Below are 22,065 nucleotides of genomic sequence, written 5' to 3'. Positions count from 1 at the left end.
GACTTTGCAGTACGTTCTCGGAAGCACCTGGTTACATTGGTGCCGTGACCTGGACGGGAGTGAGGTTTAGGGGGGTGAGTGTGACGGAAGCCAGCAAAGCTGTGCAGTGAGTAGACCTCACTCCCCGACTCCTTAAGAGACACACTGGCGACCGACGCCTCTGCCCACGGGTTTTAGCCTCCTCGTCAGCGTGTCCACCTCCCGTGTCAGAGGTCACCGGTTCGAGTCAGGACTTTGCAGTACGTTCTCGGAAGCACCTGGTTACATTGGTGCCGTGACCTGGACGGGAGTGAGGTTTAGGGGGGTGAGTGTGACGGAAGCCAGCAAAGCTGTGCAGTGAGTAGACCTCACTCCCCGACTCCTTAAGAGACACACTGGCGACCGACGCCTCTGCCCACGGGTTTTAGCCTCCTCGTCAGCGTGTCCACCTCCCGTGTCAGAGGTCACCGGTTCGAGTCAGGACTTTGCAGTACGTTCTCGGAAGCACCTGGTTACATTGGTGCCGTGACCTGGACGGGAGTGAGGTTTAGGGGGGTGAGTGTGACGGAAGCCAGCAAAGCTGTGCAGTGAGTAGACCTCACTCCCCGACTCCTTAAGAGACACACTGGCGACCGACGCCTCTGCCCACGGGTTTTAGCCTCCTCGTCAGCGTGTCCACCTCCCATATCAGAGGTCACCGTTTCGAGTCAGGACTTTGCAGTACGTTCTCGGAAGCACCTGGTTACATTGGTGCCGTGACCTGGACGGGAGTGAGGTTCAGGGGGGTGAGTGTGACGGAAGCCAGCAAAGCTGTGCAGTGAGTAGACCTCACTCCCCGACACCTTAAGAGACACACTGGGGACCAAGGCTAGTGCCCATGGATATAAACCTCCTCGTCAGCGTGTCCACCTCCCGTGTCAGAGGTCACCGGTTCGAGTCAGGACTTTGCAGCCTGGACACCTCTTCCTCTAGTGAGGAGGAACCTTTGATATGTTCCGGCAGAAACTTGTTTCCATGACATGAGATCTCTCTCTCTTTCTCTCTTTCTCACCCATTGCCATGAATGTTTATGTTGTTTGGTTTGCAATGTTTCCAGAGCACAAATTCAATAAAAAATAATTAAAAAATAATTAATAATGTGATAATGAAGTTACTTTATACAAACAACAATGGTTCTCCGTTTGTTGCATGAGGAAATTCATTTAGCTGCAATGATATAGCTCTAAGTAGGAGAGTACTGATCATTTATCTTTCCCATGTATGTATCCTAAAGTGTTCAAATCTCTTTTCTCTGAAGGACATCATCTATGGTTCTGTCATGGACAACAGCAAAGATGACTTTCTGAATAATAACCTTGTCATTCTTGGGAAATTTTAGGTTGTTTTTGAAAGTGAATCCTATGTTTTGTGTATTTCACAATGAGTTTCTTTTGTATACAAAAGCCCTTAATGTCATGGAAATGAAAAACGCATTGAACATTTTTAGTATAATAGCAGAATTTGATTTGCATAAATGGCCCTAGCCTTTAAAAAAATGAATTAATAACTTCATAACTTGCATTTTGGACTGTGAGCTGCACATTATCAGAGCTTCTGAAGTGAATGTGTGTGTGGCTTTGCGGTGAGATTCCTGCCTGATCACAAGTGCTGTCAATTAGTTTTGTTTTCCCCTGACATGAGCACCTCCTCGTCTCATCCAGCTTCGTGTCTGTCACAAGAACTACCAGCGAAGCAAAATTCTCATTAAATGGTGACATTTGTCTCATAATATTACAACTTTTTTTCTTTAAATGTCAGAGAACACAGAAATGTGGGAGTGATTCTGAATGTGCAGAATGTTTTGAACATGAGCAGAAAACCTTCTAAAAAAGCTTTTCAAGTCCAGTCAACAACTGATTTAAAATGAATAAATTTATCGCTGATATGAAAAGGAGCCACAATGACATTTAAAGAAGGTACTTCCCCAAACACAAAAGAGGAGGGAGACTCAACAGGAATCATATTAAATAAGTTGATCTACAGGAGAAACTCACTAGATCACATTTGATCGATATTTTGAATTGTCACCTGCCATCTCAATTTTGTGTTTCCCTTTATATAATTAATTAATACATTTTTTGGGGCGCTGGCCCTAAAAAGGTTGAGAACACTGTCTTAGTGTGATATCGTCTTTCAATAATAAAACAGTAACTTTTTTCTATTTTTTCTATTATTAAATTTTTTTTATAAACATTTACTCATCTTAATAAAACAATGTTTCCACTTTAGTTCCAGTAGCTGTAAAGGATCATTGTTAATGTTTAATAAGTGCATAATAAAGGAGTTATTAGGCTTTATGCATTAATATAAAGCTGTTATAGTCTGATTACTGTCGCTAAACATTTATTTACAAGTGGTCTATAAACTGCTGACACATTTACTGCTCATCATAAGCGGAGATAGCGTGGGTACATGGGGGCAGCCGACCCAGGGCTCACTACTTGAACTATGAAGTTTAGCTCTGTTGATTATGGTGGACACAAACTAAAAACCACAGTGTGCGGAAGTACATTTCATCAAATGACCTCCTCATCGCTGCGGATTTTGAACATATCAGCATTCTCATTGTTTTAGATCTCTCAGCAGTCTTTGACACAGTTTCCCATACCATCCTTCTTTACCGTCTATCTGAATGTGTTGGCCTTACCTGTTCAGCACTCTGCTGGCTCCAGTCATATCTCTCTAATAGGGAACAGTTCATCACCTTAAGAGACTCCAGCTCCCCCCCTGGCCCCAGTCAAACAAGGTGTGCCTCAAGGCTCTGTGTTTGGAACCCTCCTTTTCACCATTTACATGCTCCCCCTTGGCCAGATAATACATCACCATGGTCTCAGTGTCCGCTGTTATGCTGATGACACACAGCTGTATCTTAGCACCAAACCCTCCACTCAGCTTCCCCCTCTGTCACTTGTTAACTGTCTGAATGAAATAAAAACCTAGATGTCATCTAACCTACTCAAAAAAAACAGCAGCAAAAGGGAGTTAATGGTAGTGGCTCCCAAGCCGCTGCTCCTGAGGGGAGGAGATCTACTCCTCAAATTGGAAGGTTGCTCCATCTCCCCATCCCAAGAAGTACGCAACCTTGGTGTCATTTGGACTTGACCCTTTCCTTCCAGTCACATGTCATACATACTCATTACTAGATCTGCCTTCTACCACCTCAAAAACATCTCCAGACCTCGATCTTCACTTCATGACATATCACCTCCCGCTTGGACTTCTGCACTGGTGTCGTGTATTGAGAACCCTGCAAGGTCCTGGACAGGCTACAATATGTCCAGAACTCAGCTGCCAGGGTTTTCAGTCACACTAGGACCAAGACGTTAGCAGCAGATCCTTTACGTCCTGTAAGCTGCGAAGTGGGGCCTCCATGGTTTGTCCAGCACATCCCACAGACGGTTGATTAGACTGAGATCTGGGGAATTTGGAGGCCAAGTCAACATCATGAACTCATTGTTGTGTTCCTCAAACCATTCCTGAACTGTTTTTGCTTTGTGTCAGGGCGCATTGTCCTGCTGAAAGAGGCCACTGCCATCAGGGAAAACCGTTTCCTTTGGATGGTGTACATGGTCTGCAAAAATGCTTAGATAGGTGGTATGTGTCAAACTAACAACCACATGAATGGCAGGTCGCAAGGTTTCCAAGCAGAACTTTGCCCAAAGCATCAAACTGCCTCCGCCAGCTCATCTTCTTCCCATAAGGCATCCTGATGCCATGTGTTCTCAAGGTAAGTGACTCACACACACACGGCTATCCATCTGATTTAAATGAGAAGGTGATTCATTAGACCAGGTCACCTTCTTCCATTACTCTGTGGTTTAGCTCTGATGCTCACAAGCCCATTTTAGCTTTGGGCAGTGGACAGGCGACAGCATGGGTACCCTGACTGGCCAGCAGCTATGCAGCTCCATACAAATGCTCTGTGTGTTCTGACACCTTTCTACCAGAACCAGCAACAACGTCTTCGGACCACATGGGCCAACCTTCATTCCCCATGTGCATGAATGAGCCTTAGCCATCCATGACCCTGTCGCTGGTTCACGGGCATAAGTTTATGATCTAAGAAGCACTTGTTTGTTATTGAAGAGGCATTTTTTCATTATTAAAGTACATGTGAGATTTGTTCTCCAAGTGGATACTTTAATTATGTGGTTGAACCTGGGTCTCAGGCTCCTCTCCCCTGAGGTGAGACCTGTGGAACCAGTACTGTCATTTTAACGAGTTTATATTCTGCTTGTCAGCATCATCTAGAATATCACATCATCATTTCTTAGTTGATTGCAATTTATTAATCTGAATCTGCAAAGTATCTAAACACTAATGTATTCGAGAAAACCCATATCTGCATCTGAAATGTGCAGTAGAAATATAAAATGGCCTCCAGCCTCCCGCGACCCTGTACGCAGGATAAGCGGTTGATGATGGATGGGTGGATGGATCTGGAGCTTTGGGGGCCTGGGGCTGTGTAATGTTTAAACCACATTGTTCTAGTTGTGTGAGAGACTTCACTTTCATGTTGTCGGAATCCGACCAGACTCTCCAGCCAACACATTCTCACTGTTAAGTCGTCACATATCATATGGACGGTCAAGACCCCTTTGTATAGCTTTTTAACACCCTGGGCACCCAGTCTGCAAGCTCATATCCGCCAATGTTAGTGTGAGACGTGCAAATGACCAGATCTTTGCTAAGATAGAGATGACACTAATGCAGCAGTACAAAGTCTGACACATGTTCAGATGCATTGTTTGGTTTTACGGCTTTGAAACGTTCACAACTATTTCTCGCTCCTCTATTTTGCTGGGGTGCAACTTGTTTGTATGTTCACAAGCATGTGCGCGAGGACCATTGAAGAAAAAGTTGGACATACATTTAAGGCCAGATTCTTCTGATATTCCCTAGAATGAAGAAAACCCAGCTGATACGACGCCTCTGCTCAGCCTTGCTGCCAGTTCATCCCGTCTTCACCAGAAAAGCGGCTGTATACCTGTCGCTGTACTGGTACTTTTCAACACTCATGTCATTTTGGGACAATTCACAATCGATTTATTGTCGTTTAGGAATGAAGATGCCAGTTTCCCCATCCTGCAACTAAATCTCCAACTGCAAACAAGCTCAATTATTACTCTTTGCACTTAGATTTTTTAGCCATGGTCGATGTGTAAAACTTTCCCAGAACATTTTAAAATTTCTTTGCCATTGTTACATGACGTAGGACATATATGGATGTTTAGTGCTGTCAAAAGATTTGAGAGAGTCTGCTAGCTACAACATCTGGACATTAGGGTCTTTCTCAAATTTAAAGTCTCCTGAATATATTGCTCCTCTGGAAGAACCAGCTGCTCACATTACTGTTCAGAACAACATGTGATTTACATATTTTTTACCTGTATGTCTTTTTGTTTGACCTCCAGTTTCAGTAAGTGCATGTGAGGATCTGCACTGTAGATTAATCTGATCCCATTACTGTAGATTAAAATGATTTCCTCACTGTAGATTAATCTGATCCCATTACTGTAGATTAAAATGATTTCCTCACTGCAGATTAATCTGATCCCATTACTGTAGATTAAAATGATCTCCTCACTGTACATTAAAATGATCTCCTCACTGCAGATTAATCTGATCCCATTACTGCAGATTAATCTGATCCCATTACTGTAGATTAAAATGATCTCCTCACTGCAGATTAATCTGATTTTCTCACTGTAGATTAATCTGATCTCACTGTAGATTAATCTGATCTCCTCACTGCAGATTAATCAGATTTTCTCACTGCAGATTAATCAGATTTTCTCACTGCAGATTAATCAGATTTTCTCACTGCAGATTAATCAGATTTTCTCACTGCAGATTAATCTGATTTTCTCACTGTAGATTAATCTGATCTCCTCACTGCAGATTAATCTGATTTTCTCACTGCAGATTAATCTGATTTTCTCACTGTAGATTAATCTGATCTCCTCATGTCATGTCTATTCTGAAAATGTGGTCACCCTGAATCTCTCTTTTAAAGGGCATCATATGTCATGTATCGTAAGTACTGCCAACACGTTCTCATCTCAGTGCGTCATTTACTGCCAGTCGACATGCAGACAATTGCTGACTTAGGTTTTTAGGCACACACCTCTGTGATGGTTAGGGTAAAGGGCTCGTAGGTATGCCTGCGGGCATTCCCTATGGAAGCTGAAGGGTACCTTTTATATTGAATAACTAGTCACTAACTTTGTCAGCCTTTCTGAAAGTGTCTGTATTCGACACCCCGAGATGAGAACGGGATAGTACTGTAGATATGTTGTCTTTCAAACACAGTAATATTTTGGCAAAATACTTCCATTTATGTAGATTTTACAGTAAACTGTCAGCAGCCTCATCGTGTTAGCTACCTTGGGCTGCTCCTTGCTTTTTCAGTCAATGATTGTTTTTCAAGCTACATATCATAGAATAATTTTCAAAACATCCACCAAGGCTGATTAGACGTTTTTGTTGCTTTGTAATTGTAACTTAATCCTGACCCTCATAACCTTTCAGTATAGCAGCAGCAGCAGCTGGTGGCCATTAGAGAAACTGCAACTATAGACACTTCAATTTAAACAGAAGAAACAAAAGACTTTTTATTTTGAAGCACCTCAGCAGGCTTTTATTTGCATGTTTGTTTCAGAGTACCCTCCACTGGTGCTCAGAGGGTGTGACTGACGGTCTCTGTGGAGGAGCTCACCACTTTTCCATCCACCACCTCCTCTACAATGGTAATTATTTTCTGTTTGGTGGTGGTGGAAGTGGTGGAGGAGGTAGCGGAGGCCACATTGGAGGAGGAGGAGGAGGAGGAGGAGGAGGAGGAGGAAATGGCCAGGCTGCAAGAGGGAAACAAATAGCACAGTGAGAATTTCTACATCTCACATAAAGAAATTTGTGTGCTGTTCATTTGATGTTTCAGGACATTTTGGGTTTTTTTCCAAGGCCAATTTTATTAAATGATGAATGCAGTTTCCTTTTTGACTGCTAATCACACAATTTGCATCATTGCATCCTGCTGTCAGCTATTAGTGTAGTTTCAAAATGTCTACTTATCTATTGTCTGTTCAAATTTGATCAAAAAGTATGAATCTTGGCCAGTTTTCTGACACCTTTGTTTCACAAAATGTTATTTGTTGAAAAGGTTGGTGGAAAATTATTGATAATAAAACCCAGAATTTAACCCTAAAATAATATCTTTTTTTTTTTTACTTTTAGTGTTCTGTGATGTTTAAGTTAGTTTAGGATGTTGGATATGATTACAAAATATGAGTCAGTGGTTTGAGCAAAGTAATGTATTTTGCAGGTAATAAAACCCAGGACTGAACCCCCAGAAGATCTGGCTTCTTCTGGCATAAAGTAAGATGTGATATCAGCGCATAATATCCTGTAAACAATCCTTTAATTCTCCGATAACTAAAGCTCGCTCACCTGCCGCTGGCCTCTCCATCCAGCAGCCTCCTGTACTCGGCGATCTCCATCTCCAGCCTGGTCTTGATGTCCAGCAGCATCTGGTACTCCTGGGACTGCCTCTCAAGGTCAGCCTTCAGGTGCGTCAGCTGATCCTCCAGCATGGTGACCTGGTTCTGGTAACCCGCCAGCTGCATGGCGTACCGGTTCTGAGTATCATTCAGGGTGGCCTCCAACGACGCTTTCTGCAGGAGAGAGGAGCTGGATCAGGTTTATTGCCTCACAAAGACACTGGACATAAAAGATGTGATGAGACGTGATGTTCACCATGCTGAGCTGGGACTGCAGCTCGATCTCCAGGCTCTGCAGCGTTCGTTTGAGATCTGTGATCTCGGATTTGGACGACTGGAGGGTTTCTGTGCTGATAGCGACTTCTTTGTGAAGGTCTTCTGTCTGTGGAGGAAACAGCATGTTATTAACATGTTGACCTGATGATGGCGCTAGATGGAAAGTCTGAGGATCACCAAAGTTATTACAGTTCATCCTGAGGGGAGCATGAAGGTCTGAACCACATTTCATCACAATCTTTCAGTCTGAACTACAGGGGTGGACGGACAGACGTGAGTCCAAGAGTCTCTAGCGTGGCTAAAATCAGGTCCTTACCTTTGCATTGAACCACGCCTCCAGTTCTTTGCGGCTTTTGGCAACAGTGGCTTCGTAGTACTCCCTGACCTCCTCTATGACCTTATTGAGGTCCTCTGCTGGAGGCGCATCCACCTCCACGTTCACCTGACCGCTCATCTGACCTCGCATCGCCAGCAGCTCCTACAAGGTGACAGTGAAAGGTGAGGATTCTGCATTCGCCAAACCAAAAAACTTCCACTGAGACATTCGGTGTCTGTGGGAACTTGATTATTGACTCCTTGATTTTTGAATGGAAACCCATTTTGTTTAATGTCATTTGCTCATTTTATTTAGCCCAATAAAATTTTTGGCCCTGAAAGCCCACTGACCTCCTCGTGGTTCTTCTTGAGGAAGATCAGCTCCTCCTTCAGCCCCTCGATCTGCATCTCCAGGTCGGTCCGGCTCAGAGTTAGCTCGTCCAGGACCCTCCTCAGCCCGGCGATGTCGGCCTCCACCGACTGACGCATGGCCAGCTCATTCTCATACCTACACACAGGACAAAGCATTCAGATCTGACTGAAGCAGGCAAAGGACGAAAACAGAGTGAATGTGTGTGAAATTCATCCTCAAAAGAAGTTTAAAAAACAGGGCCTTGATGTGTTTGACTATTATTTTCAGTATTAACAAAGGTTGTTGCCACAGCTGAAATGCATCAAGATGCAGTTCATTGTGTCCACCAGGTGTCAACTAATAACCTTAGTTTATGGGAAAAAATGTAAACTTCTGTCTCCAATGTATTTTTTTGTCTCTAGCCTTGGTTTAATGTCATGAAGGACTCTAACATCAAATTCTGTGTATTCCTAAATGTCAACTCTAAAGCAGTGCTCACAGCGACATTCGTTCATCCTTGTGAAGAAGTTGATGCAGTGATTTTTAATCAGTGTCTCATCATAACTTTATGTAATCCATGTCTTATTTCTGGTTCAGGCCCTTTAAATTTAACTCTTAGCCACTTATTAATGAATTAATTCAATTACTTAAGCCTGAAGTCATCGGCAGCCAGCTTGGCGTTGTCAATGGATAGGTAGATGCCACCATTAATTCTGGTAGCATCCTGGATCTGTGTGATGAAAGAGGAAAGCAGTGCTGTTAGCTTTTTATGTTCATTCTTTAATGGCGCATTTTAGGGATTTTTACTAATATTTTAAAGGTCTCCATCTATGTAGACAGAAAAGTAACGGTAACAACTAATGCATCATAAATCTGCAATGAAAGCCACGTCCACCCCTTTTCCTGCAAAATATGTCAACTGTCAGTATTTGCATGACGTCAGACTTTGTCAATTTTATTGACAGTATATCATGACTTTAACATCTGTACTTTCATATTGTTCTTGCATGACTCCTTGAAGATCCTTGAGCGCACTGAAATCCACATTTGTTTTCCGATACAGCAGCCCTTCCAGAACTATCATCTATTTTATTATGACCTCAGTTACAAAAATGGAATTTAATATACACATTTCTAACAATGTCAACAAAAACGTTCATTAAGACAGATGTCATAGCAGAGCTGTTGCAGTGGAATGTACTGGAGTGCCTAATAAAGTGGCCACTGAGTTGCTCAGTGGATGAACAGGTGATGACAGGTAGAGCATACTGTACACCTGCTGTGGTTTGATGCAAGATTTGGGGGTCAGATGTGAGCCTACCTTGCCCTGCAGCTCTGCGATGGTGGCGTAGTAGGCGCTGTAGTCCCTGGAGGAGGGGGAGGTCTTGCTCTCCAAGAACTGCCTGATCTTCAGCTCCAGCTCGCTGTTGGCCTTCTCCAGGCTGCGCACCTTTTCCAGGTAGGTCGCCAGACGGTCGTTCAGGTTCTGCATGGTGGCCTTCTCATTGAGAACAGCGTCCATGCTGTCACCACCACTTCCACCGCCGAAGCTAAAGCCACCTCCACCACCTGCTCCGCCACCGTAGCTGAAGCCAGAGCCACCTCCACCACCTGCTCCGCCACCGTAGCTGAAGCTAGAGCCACCTCCACCACTTCGACCGCCGAACATGGACATGGAGGAGCCACCAGAGGAGATTCTGACTTGAGAGCCTCCAGCTCCACCGTGCATGGACGCACTGCTGCCCCTGTAGACTCCACCACCAGACGACCCGGAGGTTCTGGTGCTGTAGGCAATCATTTTGCGTGGTGATGAAGGCAAAGAAGGTTGTCTTTCTGTTTCAGCTGGAGAGGAGAAAGTGAAGAGCTCAAAGAGCAGCTGACTTTTTATACTGTTGAGATGAGTTGGGTGGAGGAGGGAAGGATGGCGAGCTTGTGCAAAGCCTGGGAGGAGACACCTGTCCTTGTTTAACTCAGTGGGCTGTGGGTGTGTAAGAAATGTGGAATACACCTATCACATGTATGTTCACCTGCTTATTTAAATGCAGAGAAATCATCACGCCAACTTTCACATAGCATCAAAAGATCAGAGCAATAAACGCTGCAGAGCAAGCCCAGACCTGCCTGACATTTAGATTTAAAGTTCACTCCCTGCATTAAAAACCACATCCATTTAAGTCATCAGAATAAGCACCATCTGTTTTTTCAGCGGTGGGTGACTCTAGGCAGCAGGTTATTGTGGTGGGAAGCAGGAGCCAATCTTGCTTAAAGAGTAAACCTGACTTGTTTGATTAGAATAAGTCTTTGTCAGCTGCCTCATCTTAAGTAAACAGAGCGGACAATAAGCAGAGACTGAGGAGCGACTGATCACTATAACAATCTAAGATGGAGTTGAAATCAGGTGCCAAAGATTCACCGAAAAGTCTGTTCACTTCTGGAAATGTTTACCTTGCATTCATGGAGGATTTATGAAAGCCACAGAGATTAAATAATAAACACTAGATAGAGATAACAGAGCATAATCATTATCAGACACTGATAATACTTTCTGCAAACAAGTTAAACTTTGCCAACATGATGCAGCTTTAGAAGGGAAAGACTTTTGATTACAGGGCGCCTTAGCAGTGACCTTCATTGCATGATTGAACCTATGAACGAGCAAACCCTTTATTAAACAACAGCATCTATACCTTTTATACTCATAAAACACATCAGTGACTCCACTCCCATCAATATAAAAATGTTTTTCATAGGATAGTTGATCACTTTTTATTAATTTGTATTGATTGGCATCATTGTTGTATTTGACATGGTTGCATCTTACCATCTTGCCATACCAATGTTTCAACCTTTGCTGGTGGTAACAAGCATAAATGTCTCTGAGCGACGCTTTTAAGAAAATACATTTAGTATCAAAATAAAAAATATATATTACTCACCTTGGGATCTTGAATTCCACACAGAGGTTCCTGATAGCACCATCTCCCTTGTCCTTCATGATCTTCAGGATACTCTCCACTGAAAGAAAGTAGTTCTATCGTGTGCCGTTTGGACGAATGAATCGCCTGCTGCGGCTGTGGAGGACCGGCCACTCTTGTTCCACAGTAACAGCAAGAAATGGATCGTCTTGATAACCTTTTTGTATGTTTCATCTGAGTGAGCAGATTCAAGTTCTGAACGACATTAAAAGAGTCTATTGCAAACCAGACATGATATGTTGTAGTTATACATTATAAATTAAATATATAATATATTTCTTAGCTTCTTCCATTTACTTTGAAAGCAGCAGCTTATTTCATTATATGTTGTATTGTAATAACAACAATTATATGAGAGGCTCAAACTGGAGCTGACACATCAAAAGATTCACTGTATGCATAAATGCAACCTGGAGCAATCTCAGGCATTTAATCTTAATCATTTGTGCGGTGTGGGTGTGTCTGCATGGTAATCTGCTGCCGGCATGTTCCCATCATGTGCAGCTGCAGGTAAAACTGACATCCATGTACAACACCCATTACTTTATCTTTTATAGTCATTACCATGTTAGAAAGAGGCATGCACACCTTTTGTTATTGTGCTGTGAAAGAAAGAAATGTTCAGCTACAGTTGGAGAAGACGGGGTCTGGATCACAGAGTTTAATGTGCAGCATGCGTTACAGAGCATATGCATATGGATACACACATAATGTGATGCATGCACAACGTAGCTCAAACTAAAACTACCAGAATTCTGAAACTACTAGCCAAGGCAGTCAATCTGACCGCTCATACATTATTTGCATATAATTTCAATAATTAACATAAAATTTAAGAATAATAGATCTGTAATGTTAGGATATGTGATAATAAACATTTGGACACAATAGAATAACTAATAGAAACATCACTTATATGCATTTCAATGCATAGTAAAAACCTTAATGGACACAAATGGAACTCATAAATATCAAAAAATGGCTAAAACATTCAATCTGTCTGTCAAAGGAAAAGAATACAAAAATTTGCTAAACTGCAAGAAAATAAGCTGATTTTGGGGGGCAAACACCAGGTATCAACTTCACTGACACTTGTTGATCAATTCCTCACAGTCAACGCAGGTAATCTCCTTCCTGCTGCTCCCCCCACACACTACCTTGAGACATTTGCCACAAGTGTCCTGTTCACTTATTTCACTTTGGTTTTAGGCTGAAAGCTTTCATTCTTCCTCGGATTTAGCTTTGAAACAGCAAAAACTTGTCTCTAAAAGACATAATCAGAATACCAGTACATTTTGTAAAAACGGGGATTGCACATAGGGATCATGATCCTACTGAGAGCAGAGTGCTATTTGTTCTTTACGTGTTTCCTGTAAAAATACAAACCTAGGGTGGGACTTGCTGTAGATATTGATTGGCGTATAGCAGTAGTTGAATGTGTGTTACGCCCCACCCCCGTCATGCAGACTCTGTGCAGACAGGTTTCAGATCCCACTGAGTGAACACAGCAGCTGGACCCGGTGCTCCGACACCAAAGGCCAGTTTGACCACTGGGAGTTTGGCTCTCGGCACCCCGGGGCTGAGTCAGATAATGAGGCTGTGTTTGGTCCTGTTCATGTCGTGTTCACTGGGAGGCTGCTGAGCGCGGGTTTGTTGCCCGCTCGCCAGCCGCCGCTCCCTGCCATCATTCCCTGCTGCGTCCCCCGGCCTGAAATCCTCCAGGGCTTGAGTAGAATATAAACACACTTTGCTCCGAGCTCCCAGTACAGGCAGAGTCAGCTAATTTGACCACTAGTTGGTCAAGTTATATTACTTTTAAATTGTGGAATTTGGATTACGTTACATTTTTAAAGTAGTCCTCCCAACCCTGGTGGTGGAATACAATTAAGTAAAACTTTGTACTTCTTCTCCACTACATCAGTCTGACAGCTTTAGTAACTTTTCAGATTACAACTTTACATACTCTTCTCCTACTTCAGTTCACTGTCAGTGTTTCTCTATAATATCTGGTGTTTCTGGATTAATAGTCCTGCTGCATTAATGTATATGTTGCATTTTACTCCTTTATATCTTGTTGGGTAGTTTCACTACAGCAATGCATCATGGTCTACAAGATCATCATGTGTTTGTAGCGTCGCTGTCCTGTGAGAACCTTGTATTTCTAAACAGCCTGTTTGCAGCTTTTTCCAGCTGATCCAAGTTTATTTAGCGAAATAAGGAGGAGGAGGATTTTTTCAGCTCGTAAAGGAACTCTTGATCCTACACAAACATCTGGACAGAAAGGAGACGAAAATCTGTAATCTGGAAAGTAACTAGTAACTAAAGCTGTCAGACACTTGTAGTGCAGTAAGAAGTACAGTGTTACAGATGGACTCAGGGAGCAGCTGAGATGCAGCTCTGTGAGGCGACAGCAAGGTGTGAGACTCTTTTCATGAACACAGTGAAGTACTGTCACATAAACATGCAGAAAATATTCAAAACCACAAATCAGCTTCAGTTTGATGAATGTGGCGTTCACTCCGCTCTGACTGACAGCTATCTTCTCAGAACACACACATTATTAACCCTCCTCCCCCGCCTTGGGGAAACCTGCTCCAGTGTGTCCCTTCCATCATCAGCCTCACCTGAATCCTCCGCCTGCAGCACTAACCTTATGTAACAGCTGTAACCTGAGGGGGCGGGGCTTCCACAGGCTGCTGTCGCCCCCAGGTACACACAGGTGTGTCTCCCTAAAAGTACCTAAAAAAACTACAAGGCTAACTGTCAAAACGGTTTCTTCTTTCATGTGTTTATTGATTACCACCACCAGTACTATTATTCTGCATCTCTATGTGGAACTTGCGCTTTGCTGCTGTGTGAGAAACATCTCCTAATTATAAAGTCATTTTCTCTCAATTATGAGACACAAACATTACAGAATACTGAAGCCACGATTATGTGATAACCTGAATTTTGTCTTCTAGCCCATAACACTGCTGGATTATGTATAGCTTTGACAAGTATGTCATGTATGAAACCAAACTTAACTCGTGGAGGCTGCTTCTGTTTGTTGTTTTATTTTGTAGTGCTGGGCAACGATTACAATTTTTAATTGCAATGAATGGCATTGTTATGCGCAAAATTGAATAATGAATTCCAAAGTAGAGTACTGCGAACTTTAAATTGAAATGCACTGCTACATACACAAAAGTGCAATAACATGTGGTTTGCAAACACCTGACTTCCTTGACTTTACTAAAGGTCTGTGTGAGTAAAAACGTGTGCAAACTTAATATCACCAGCAAATTAACACGTAAGCTGATCTACTAACGGTGTGCACGCAGAATGACGTCTTCCAAAAGTGCAAGATAGCAGCTGTTTTTCATTTACTACTTTTGCCTTAATGAATCTGCAGTTTGGGGCGTTTCAATTTTATTACTTTAAGTAGTGGGAGAGTAACATGCAAATACATTTATTTACTACACACAGTGTGATCTACCAAGCCTGAACACAACAGCCTCTGTATTTGGGAAGGAAGGTGCAAACAGCCAAGTGTTAAGCAGAGATGGCTTCTGTTATTGTTGCCAGAAGGAGACACAGCCATAATGAAAGAAGACGTAGAGAAATTAACAATAGTAGATAATGTTATTCTATATCCAATGTATTAAAATACAATTATTTTATTTTATTTATTCGATGAAATATATGAATAGAACTGTTTTGTATTTTCCTTGAAGTATATATATAATACTGTTGTATTAACATTCATGCCAATAAAGCAAATTTCGTTTCAACCTGACTTCTTTTCTCTTTGAGATGGAAGAATTTAGAAAGTTTCGTGGTGCTGTGGAGACCTCCAGCTGCAGAAGTGCACGGATTAAGCATAAAATTCATCCAGCCAGAGGGAACGATCACCAACTGTTCACAGCGCGCCGGTCGTAACAGCGACACAACCCATTGTAGGTATCGCAGAGGGAATCGGGTCTTGGGGCGTACAGGGACAGGAGATCACGGAGCGACCGGGCACGCTGCAGATGGTCAGACTTTAAGGGAGGTGGTTGTATCCGAGATTGAACATTCAATGAGAACAAAGTGATCCACAACAAATTAAAACACACACTAACAACAGAATAGAAGTGATCACAGAAACATTTATGACCAGTGGTGGAGGAAGTATTCAGATCCTTCCCCCTCAATAAAAGTATGTAAGTATAATCAGGAACATGTCCCCTGTGGCTGTTACTCTATTAATATTCTATTACTAGATTATTACTCGTGCTCTGTGTTTGAGCAGCAGGTATGTGCCTTGAGGTGATTGCATGGTATATAAGATATAAAACATAAAACAATGTTCAGTCGTTGTAGTTGACAGGATGTAAAGCACAGATGACGCCCTGCAGTCCGCTGTATGTACACACTGTACTGTATCTGATCCTCGCAGGTATACACACTGAGCTGGGTGTGGCCTCGACATGAGGTGAAAGAAGTATTCAGATCTTTTACTCAAGTAAAAGTAGCAGTACCTCAGGCTAACATCACAAAGATTACAAGATTTTCTTCTCTGTGCTCGAAGAAGGCTGAGCTCCTGTTTGATGCAGAACCACTACATCAACACATCCACCCGGGTTTTTATAGGGTGTCTGGAACGCACCTCAATGGTCAGCCAACGAATCCGAGAGGCCAAGCAAAAGAAAGGCGAATGCCCCCAGGTCAATCCCACATGATCTCATCCAAGGAGGACTCTATATATACTATATTACTATTCGAGAGACGGAGCCAGTGTCACCAATGCTGCTAAGCAGACCGGCGACATGAGTTCCCCATGACTGCCGTAGAGGGCTTCAAGAGGAAAATCTAGATGCACCTGCTGAGATGGTTGGGATTTCCCCCAAGCTTCACTTCAGAGGGCCTCTACATCCAGTCAGGGCAACTACAGCTCCAGGGTGCACGGTCAAAATGGATCTGCCCAAGTGTAAGAGCTCATGGGCAGAGCTGTGGAGACGCGAGTCCGTCAGCTTTTCCCTCCTCTTGCAATCTGTGCATCACACCCTTTCCTCACTATCAAATCTGCACACATGGGGGCTGAGAGAAGACCCATACTGCAAGCTCTGTGGTCAAAAGGGGACACACACTCTCCATGGGTAAAACATCACTCACTCAAGGACAGTATAAGTTGGGCCACGATGTGGTGCTTTTGTCTCATGCTGACACACAGTAGAGCGGGAGAGATGCAAGAAAAGGCCAACCGGCACAAAGTTGAGAAAGGCCATCCCCTTCTTCAGGGAGAGAGCCAGACCTTTCTCAACCAAAAGACCAAAGCCCAACCTGCTGGAAACTGCCGGGTCCTGGGAAATGATTTGAGAGGGAAGCTGCAGTTCCTGGAAGTGGTGCACACAATCCTCTTCCCAGATTTTGTATTGTGGTCAACCGAAGATTGGAAAACATTTCTGGCTGAGCTGATGCAGTGGGAGGAGGGGTGCAAAGAGGCCAATACGAGACAGGCCTTGAAGTACCAACTCTTGTTTCAGGAGAAAAGGACAAGGGATGGCAGGCATGTTTGTTCCCCATTGATCTATAATGCGTCGTGTGTTACTGAACATATATTTTATGTGTAAACCTGAGTGCAGGAGCAGAGATTGGCAGTGGTGATAACATGAAGCTGTTAGACGACAGAAAAATATCAAATGGCAAATCTTTCCGTCTGGATTTGTGATTGGTCTTTAATGCATAATGGTGGTGTCTGTTGCTCAGATAACATTATGAGATGAATTAAATCACATAGGATCTGTAATAAGCAGAAGCCTCCTGCTCCCCCTCCTCCTCTACAGGGCGTAGCACAGCCTGAATTCTTAGGAAGTTACCGTCATCACCTCGGGCTTTCTCTCCTCCTTGTAAATCCTCTCTCCTTCTCCTTTCATCCAGTCATCAATCATTCACTCGGCTGTTAACATTTGCATTTTGTCAGAATCTCTGTCAGAACTTCGCACGAAAGACGAAAGACGAAACCTGTTCATGAAGTTTCTGTTTATTCAGCTAGTTCTTCACTGTGATAGTGATCTGCACACATACACATACACATCAGTATTTAAAACTTTTCAAAAATGCAGCTCTGTTTTAGAAGTTGCCATCTCTCCAGCAAATTCCATTCAATTTTTACCAGATTTTAGTGAAATCTTTCAAGACATTTTTTACGCTGCTTGCTGAAAACACAAACATGATTCAGTTAAACTGGTGATTATACCCCAAAAATATGGGGCCACACAAATGCAGTCAACTATGCTGTCCTCAACTGATGATATAAAGGATGTTTTTGCAGAATACACATGCATAAAAGTCTGTAAAAAATATAGTTAAAGAAATACAAAAAATGGTCAAATATGCTCTGTTTTACAAGTTTGCACCTTTCCACCAAACTCAGTTACATTTTTACCAGATTTTAGTGAAATATTCTAACTCTATGTCACAGTATTTGCTAACAATATTATATATAATATAATTCAGTAGAATAGATGTAGGCCGATCGGTTGGTTTTGGTCCCTTCATTCCAGTACAGGAAATCTGCAGCATACAAATAATATGTCAGTGTTCTTCCAACGTTGTGTCAACAGTTGCAGCCAACCCGTTCTCGCTCCCTGACTCGTCACATATGGACATATGGACACATGGTCACGACCATCGCCGTCAGTTTGTAACGCACTGGGGATCCCTATAGCGCCATAGTTCAACGCAGTGTGGGGAAGCCCTGTGGCGTCAGTTTTTGACGGCAGGTATATGATATTTAACACAAAAGACTGAGTGAGGAGGTGGTTGGTGTGGATGGAGGGCCAGAACCCGGACGTGAACCAGGATAACGGTATTCTTTACCCATGTAAAATAAAAAGTCAAAATTAAATGTTTTTATTTAAGTAAAGATACATAAATTGTTACGCAAGTGACGTAAGTTCATGTGTTAACTGATCTACGTTGCTATTTTAACCCAAACCATGATCTTTTCCTAACCTTCCTAGTACTTTTTGTGCCTAAACCCAACCAAACTGCAACGTATCACAGCTTTAATAAAATGCTGTTTCAAAATGATGTTTTCAAACGCTAGCGTTTTATTTGAAAAGTGTAACCGGACGTTGCATATTTGTTGTTGACCGCAGAGCCCTAAACGTCTAAAAATTATTCTAAAGGGGCACCCAGGGTGTTAAAACCCCAAAGGTCCTTGACCAAGGGTCAATATGTGACGAGTCGGGAGTGAGAATGTGTTGTTGCAGGATACAGCGATGTGATATAATGCCAGTAAGAACAAAATTATTGTACTTCAAATAGTGTCCTACATGCATGTTTTCTTTCATCCGGGTGATTCTTTTTAATTTCTCTCCTCCTGCAGAACACCTTCACAGCTGACTGAAGACTCAGTGTGTCTCTGACTGCCGCAGCCATCAGATAAAGAAGGTTTTGTTCCAACCTGCCCGCCCTTCTGTTTCAGACCTGCTGCTGCACATTTTTACCATAAAAGGAAAAGTCGCCTCAAGTGAAGTTAAATAACAGTTGAACCAAAAGTTGATTCCCAGCAGTCATGATGGTTTCTAGAAATGACCTTTTGGGACAATAAATAGTTCAAATGAGAAAAAATGTCTGAGGGAGATGTTTGTGTGCTCGCTGCTGTTTTAAAATATTTCAGTGTCTTTGAGCCAGTAAATGTGTTTAAACTAGAATGTGTGAGCGCTTATGTAACATAGTTAGACGATGCAGCTTCTTAGGAAGTCGATGAAAAAATCTGCAGTGTGAAAGTCTCTAGTTTTAAGCCTGTAATACACAATCTGCAGTTAATTCATTTTAGCTGCTTGAACCTGGAAATTCCGGATGTTTGAGCTGATTAACAACAGGAGCCCTTCACGGTGTCGACTGTAATCTGCATGACTCAGGGAGGATTTTCACTAAAGGCAGGGACAAAGCTGAAGACTTGACAAACAAACATTACGATGTTCAGGTTACAGTTTGAAGCGTATGACCGTTGACCAGGCTGCCGTATTTGACCTGTTTGGAGTGAGAACCGGCTGGACGTGATCATTAGAGGAGATTTGAGAAAACTGAGGAGAAGAAAGTTAAAATACAAAATGTAATAATTTCTTAACACTTCTACACCTCAAACACACAGAAACACACCCACCGAGCACATTAAAGACTGAGAGCCGATCTGTCTCCATTCTGTAACTGCTGCCAAGTTTCGGCTCTCTGTTGAATCTGTCGTGATATTTTACAAGCTGTGTTTGTTCCAAGATGGTCCAGTTGTTCCACATGTTTTACCTGCTGAGTGTTAATGAAACACAAACAGACCGCTGTGTAAATCTGCTTTCAGCTATGCTGTCCTCAAATGATGGACAGTTTCTGCAGGATGCTCATATGCATCAAAAAGTCTGTAAAAATATAGTAAAAGAAATACAAAAATGTGCCAAGATGCTCTGTTTCAGTTTGCATCTTTCCACCAAACTCCATTACATTTTTACCAGATTTTAGTGAAATCTGCTAATGTTTTACAGTATCTGTTAAAACTACCAACATGATGAAAATCTGATTCTGATTCTGATGATTGAAGTTGTAATATGAGGTATTTACATGTTTTTCATTGTATTATGGGTGTTGCAAATTAGCAACTACTAAAAACACTATGGTACAATAAATAATACTATATAGCCAAAAGCATGTGGACACCCCTGTTAAAACACTACTTTTCAAGTAAGAAGACAAAACTGAGTGTATTATCTTCAGTACAAAATTCATGTCAAACAATCCCGCCTTAAGTCTGGGAGCTTTGACTTCATGCGCCAAGCAAACTGTCAAAAATCTGGGTGTGACATTCAATTGTAGCATGAAATTTGACAAACAGATGCAAAAGCAATGTTGTCAGAACGAGCTTCCTCCAACTTCGTCTCCTGGCTAAATTAAAGCCTTTTCTTAATCTAAAAGGCTATTCATGCCTTTATTAGTTCAAGGCTAGATTATTGCAACGCTCTTTATGTTGGTCTAAGTCAAACATCCATCTCGCGTCTTCAACTTGTGCAAAATGCTGCTGCTCGCTTTTTACCAAATACATCTAGAAGTGCACGCATCACTCCCGTTGTTTTTACACTACACTGGTTTCCGGTGCATTTTAGAATTGATTTTAAGATTTTATTGTTTGTTTTCAAAGCCTTAAATGGCCTAGCCCCAGAGTATTTGTTCGAGCTTTTAACTTTGGGTGGGCAAAATCGGCTGTTGCGGTCTCCAGATTTACGGACTTTAGAAGTCCCGAGGTCCAGGTACAAACAGTGGGGTGATCGGGCCTTCGCTGTTGCTGGCCCAAAACTCTGGAACAAGCTCCCCCCTGACATTTGCACTATAACAGAAGTTGCTCATTTTAAATCAAAACTTAAAACTTATTTATTTAGAATGGCTTTTAATACGCAGTAGTGGTGCAACAACTTCCCTCTTCTTCTGATGATTTTAGGCAAACTTATCTGACTTACTGTTTTCTAGGTTTTCTTCTTGTCTTGTCTTGGTTGACGTAAAGCACTTTGGACACCTATTAGTTGCTGTAAAGTGCTATATAAAAAAATGTTGATTGATTGATTTTCATGGATTGGGTGCCTTCATTTTAGTAAAGGAAATCTGTATGCTGCAGCATTCAAATAATATTTTAGACAACATTTTAAAATTTGTGCCTACAGTCCGTCCCTTTCCTTCTACAACATAACGATGCCCCATAAGGAACTCCAAACACCACCAAACATGCACATTACTCAGAATCTTTTATTTTAATTGTAGAAAATGCTGATCTGTTTCAAAATACGCAAAGTGATTTACAATCATGATCACAGGTGGCTGATTATTTTTAAGTAAGAAAAGTAGTTCATGAGAAAACTCCTTTCCACCAAACTCCATTCAATTTCTACTTAATTTATGTGAAATCCCACCCTGTAACAAAGCCGCTGACATTCTGAATGAAGCAGCTCATTGACTAAGATGTTGTTCACTAACCGTACATATGTAAAGTTTTTAATATAAGTAATACAACATGTTCTTCGGTAGAAAGCCCAGCAGTACACTAATAATAACTACAAGCTCAATATTTGCCAAAAGTTAAGCTTCTGACAATTTAATCGTTTTCTTTGCGTTTATCTCCTGCCTGAACCTGAAAACACTTTTGTAAGATTTGGATAAATGTCAACTGGAAAGAGCCCGAAAGTCACCGTGACAGGTGTGTCATTGGCACGGCAACTCATCTGGGAGGAACAAAAAACAGACATCATGATTAAAACGAAAAACTTGAGACTAACTGGAATCAACAGATCACTGCTGTCATGATTCATGAAGTGTGTTTGTGTGTGTGTGTATGTGTGTGTGTGTGTGCAACAAGGAAAATATTTTCTCGTTAGTTTTTTTTTCTTCATACCTCACATATTGAAGACTCTGTTCCAGCAGGCCTCTGGGAAATACCAGCTTAACACACAGTCAGGTTCGTACATGCATCAACTGACACACACATACACACACACACACACACACACACACACACAGACACACACACACACACACACACACACACACACACACACACACACACACACACACACACACACACACACACACACACACACACACACACACACACACACACACACACACA

The 22,065-nt window shown here is 42.2% G+C and overlaps 1 protein-coding gene across 1 annotated transcript; it reads right to left on the bottom strand.

The window, feature by feature from the left end:
* Positions 1-6,635: 6,635 nt before the first annotated feature.
* On the bottom strand, positions 6,636-10,362 carry LOC123962340 (keratin, type I cytoskeletal 13-like). Its single transcript, XM_046038402.1, has 7 exons — positions 9,779-10,362; positions 9,105-9,187; positions 8,457-8,613; positions 8,107-8,268; positions 7,771-7,896; positions 7,465-7,688; positions 6,636-6,872 (listed from the first exon to the last, which is right to left on the bottom strand). Exons 1-7 carry the CDS (start codon positions 10,253-10,255, stop codon positions 6,698-6,700), a joined length of 1,404 nt encoding a protein of 467 aa, XP_045894358.1. The 5' UTR covers positions 10,256-10,362; the 3' UTR covers positions 6,636-6,697.
* Positions 10,363-22,065: the final 11,703 nt, after the last annotated feature.

The sequence above is a fragment of the Micropterus dolomieu genome, linkage group LG02 (genome assembly GCF_021292245.1).
Source record: "Micropterus dolomieu isolate WLL.071019.BEF.003 ecotype Adirondacks linkage group LG02, ASM2129224v1, whole genome shotgun sequence".
In the NCBI taxonomy this organism is placed as follows: domain Eukaryota; kingdom Metazoa; phylum Chordata; class Actinopteri; order Centrarchiformes; family Centrarchidae; genus Micropterus; species Micropterus dolomieu.
Note: the sequence above shows the minus strand (reverse complement) of the source record. Positions and strands in the feature narration are given on the sequence as shown.

Excerpts from the sequence above, each read along its gene's own strand:
- LOC123962340 (XM_046038402.1), bottom strand. The coding sequence starts at position 10,255 with ATGATTGCCTACAGCACCAGAACCTCCGGGTCGTCTGGTGGTGGAGTC. Across the intron at positions 9,188-9,778 it reads TCGCAGAGCTGCAGGGCAAG|ATCCAGGATGCTACCAGAAT; the intron begins GTAGGCTCACAT and ends TTCATCACACAG. Across the intron at positions 6,873-7,464 it reads GATGGAGAGGCCAGCGGCAG|CCTGGCCATTTCCTCCTCCT; the intron begins GTGAGCGAGCTT and ends TCCCTCTTGCAG.